Here is a 3,054-nt window from a genome sequence, read left to right on the forward strand (position 1 = left end):
GTTTTCTAACGTCACACACTTTGATTTTTCTCATATCTTAGGCATAATAGGACGTTAGACGATCATGGGTATGATTCTTTCCTCCATTTCCCTTGCAGGATGATCGAACGAGGATACTTGCGCACAAGGCACGGAAAAGGAGCGGAATCGAGAAGTCCCAGATAGCTCAGAGAAAATGAGTGGCCCGCTCGTTATACCGAGCGGTCGCTCGCTGTGACAGCCAAGCAATTGGGCGGTCGCTCACGGAATCAGGCGGCCGCTCTGTGCTAATGCGGAGAACAAGCGGTCGCTGTTACACAAGGCGGTCGCCTCGAGTTGCAAAGAAGAACGAGCGGTCGCTCGTGCACATGAGCGGTCGCTCACCCTGAAGAAAACGAGCGACACTGAAGAGAAAATGGGCGATCCTGAACAAAAAGTGAGCGACCGCCTGATATCAAATCCGGCCCAAAAAGGAAAAGCCCGAGTTTTGAGGAAAAACCTAGTTTTTGCACTTGCACAAAAAGGGGAGTTTGAGGAGAGAGAAGGAGGACTGGACACTTTGGAAGAAAAACACCTTGGAGAGGAGGAAAGGGAGATTTGGAGACCTAGGGAGACATCTTGAAGAAGGAGATCACCATTGAAGACCATATTGAGCATTTCTTCTCCTTTTCTATGTTCTCCCCTTTTGTTTTCTGTTTTGGACCTTTAGATATGGAGTAGTGACTTTGTTGTGGGTGAGGGATATATCCCCACTTTTGTATGGACACCTATGTTTATCTATGATGCTTTTGAGTTTTCTTCCATTGGTTTGATGTTTTGTGCTTAATGTTATTGATTTGGTTGAAACCCTAATTGATATGATTGTAGAACACATTGATCATAGGGATATGGGAATGATGTTTGGAACCAAATGTCAAATGAGTGAGTTATTCACATTGGGAGATGGCTTAGCTTGTTTAGGGTTCATGATGGGGTACATTAATGCATCTAGAGATCATTTGGATCATTGGAAAATGGGTGAATCGATTTCCTAGGTAGTGAGTTTAAGCTCGGGAGAGACAAACTCTAGAGGAAGTGCTTGAAACCCCCAATTGGAAGATAAACCCATAGGCATTGTAGCATCACTAACCGTCCATGCGAATCTTGAGGGATCCCGAACCTACAACGCCTTAAATCATCGTTTTATAAACCGTTAATTTTACTTGCTTTCTTGTATTCCGACACCTACTAGACATGCTCGGCAAGTAGGATATACTCCATTTTAGATCGCAGGAAGCAATGGAAATCCCATTGATAGGTTTTCGCTTGAATGTTGGAGAAGATAGAGTATACCAAAATTGTTCTTTGCTTGTTTTCTGTATATATATTTATATTTTCTTGTGTTATACTTTCTGAAATTCTGTAGATGACGAACAACGGAACTAGTAGCATATCAACTCTGTGACCTTCGTTGTGATCGATCATTGAGCGTGAAAAACTCAATGGGGCGAACTTCCTTGATTGATGTCGCTACTTGAGAATTGTTCACAGAAGCGAAGATAATGAGTACGTTCTCCATGAACCGTTCGTCAATGAGGAGCCACCGAACACTGCACCACAGGCTGTCAAGGATGCTTACTTGAAGCATAAGAAAGACAATCGTGATGTGAGATGCCTTATGCTTGGAACAATGATTCCCGATTTGATCAAACAGTTTGATGGTCTGGGTGTTTGGTTGATGATGGATCAACTTAAGCTCATGTTCGAAGAGCAAGCCCGCTTAGAGAGATTCAAAATTATGTGTAGCCTTTTGAACTGTAAACTGGCTAATGGGTGTTCTGTCTGTCCACATGTACTCAAAATGAAGAGTCATTTTGATGATCTGGAACTATTTGGCGCTAAGATGCACAAGGAGCTTGCGGTGGACATGATCCTCCATTCACTTCCTAATAGTTTTCGATATTTTGTCTTAAATTATGATATGAATGGTATGGACATGAGTTTTACCGAGCTGTATGGGATGCTAATGTCGGATGAGAAAAAAATTAAGACTGAAAAGAGCATCCTTGTCGTGCAATCTGGAAAGAGTTCCAGAAAGCGACACGAGAAAAAAGAAAGAGTAAGGAATCGACAAAGAAGGCAAAAGTTGTCGTGTTGCCGAAGTCCAAACCAGACAAGGGAGAATGCCACTACTGCCACGAGATTAGACACTATCATAGGAAGAACAATCTCTACTTGGAGGATCTGAAGAAGAATAAGCTTGTTGAAGCTTCATGTTCAGGTATCAACGTTATGAAAATTACGTTTTGTCTGCTTCATCCTGGGTATTGGATAGCGGATATGCCTCACACATTTGTGAAAATATGCAGGATCTACGAAGAAGTAGAATGTTAGGAAGATGTAAAGTAATCTGCGCATCGAAAATGGTGGAATGGTTGTTATATTGTGTGTTGGCGACTATGATTTACTTTTACCATCTGGACGTGTTTAGAATTTTTCCCTCTTTTTATCATCTCTTGAGACAGGTTTCAGGGCAACAACTACACACGTGCACACACATTTCTTTATCAAGAGGTTTAAGGTCTTTTCTATTTTTTTTAAGGGTAGAGAGGACATTCCTCAATTGTTTATTTTTTTAGGTATACCCCTAAAATTCATGCGACACAAGTAATATATTTTAGTAAATTGGCCGAATCATTTATGATTGAAGGTTAGTTCGATCAAATTCTTTGTTTTCACCGATCAAGCTTAGTGTAGAGTTTGTAATTCTCTTCTATAACAACAATATATAGTGGATTCCCGACAAATCAGGTCTGGGAGAGAAGTACCGATCTTACACTGAGATCCGGAACTCGTAAAATCAGCTTGTGTTCTTCGTGCGGTCGTTCCATTTTCGTTTTTCAGTGAGATTGAGAGAGTTTACAGTTCGGTGAACAGAAATTCTTTGATTATGTGTGGCTCGTGTAAGCTATTCATCTTTGACCTTATATTTGTTTTTATATTTATCTGATTGATTATTAATTTATTGGAGTGAGCAATTTGGGTTTTATTTTAGTTATACTTAGGTTCGATTATTCCATTTAAAAAAAATTATAA

The 3,054-nt window shown here is 40.5% G+C and overlaps 1 protein-coding gene across 1 annotated transcript; it reads left to right on the plus strand.

Moving 5' to 3' along the window:
• Positions 1–1,384: 1,384 nt before the first annotated feature.
• LOC104807984 lies at positions 1,385–2,344 on the plus strand. The gene is made up of 4 exons (XM_010533456.1): positions 1,385–1,419; positions 1,510–1,946; positions 2,045–2,239; positions 2,328–2,344. Exons 1-4 carry the CDS (start codon positions 1,385–1,387, stop codon positions 2,342–2,344), a joined length of 684 nt encoding a protein of 227 aa, XP_010531758.1.
• Positions 2,345–3,054: the final 710 nt, after the last annotated feature.

The sequence above is a fragment of the Tarenaya hassleriana genome, unplaced genomic scaffold (assembly GCF_000463585.1).
Source record: "Tarenaya hassleriana unplaced genomic scaffold, ASM46358v1 Cleome1345, whole genome shotgun sequence".
In the NCBI taxonomy this organism is placed as follows: domain Eukaryota; kingdom Viridiplantae; phylum Streptophyta; class Magnoliopsida; order Brassicales; family Cleomaceae; genus Tarenaya; species Tarenaya hassleriana.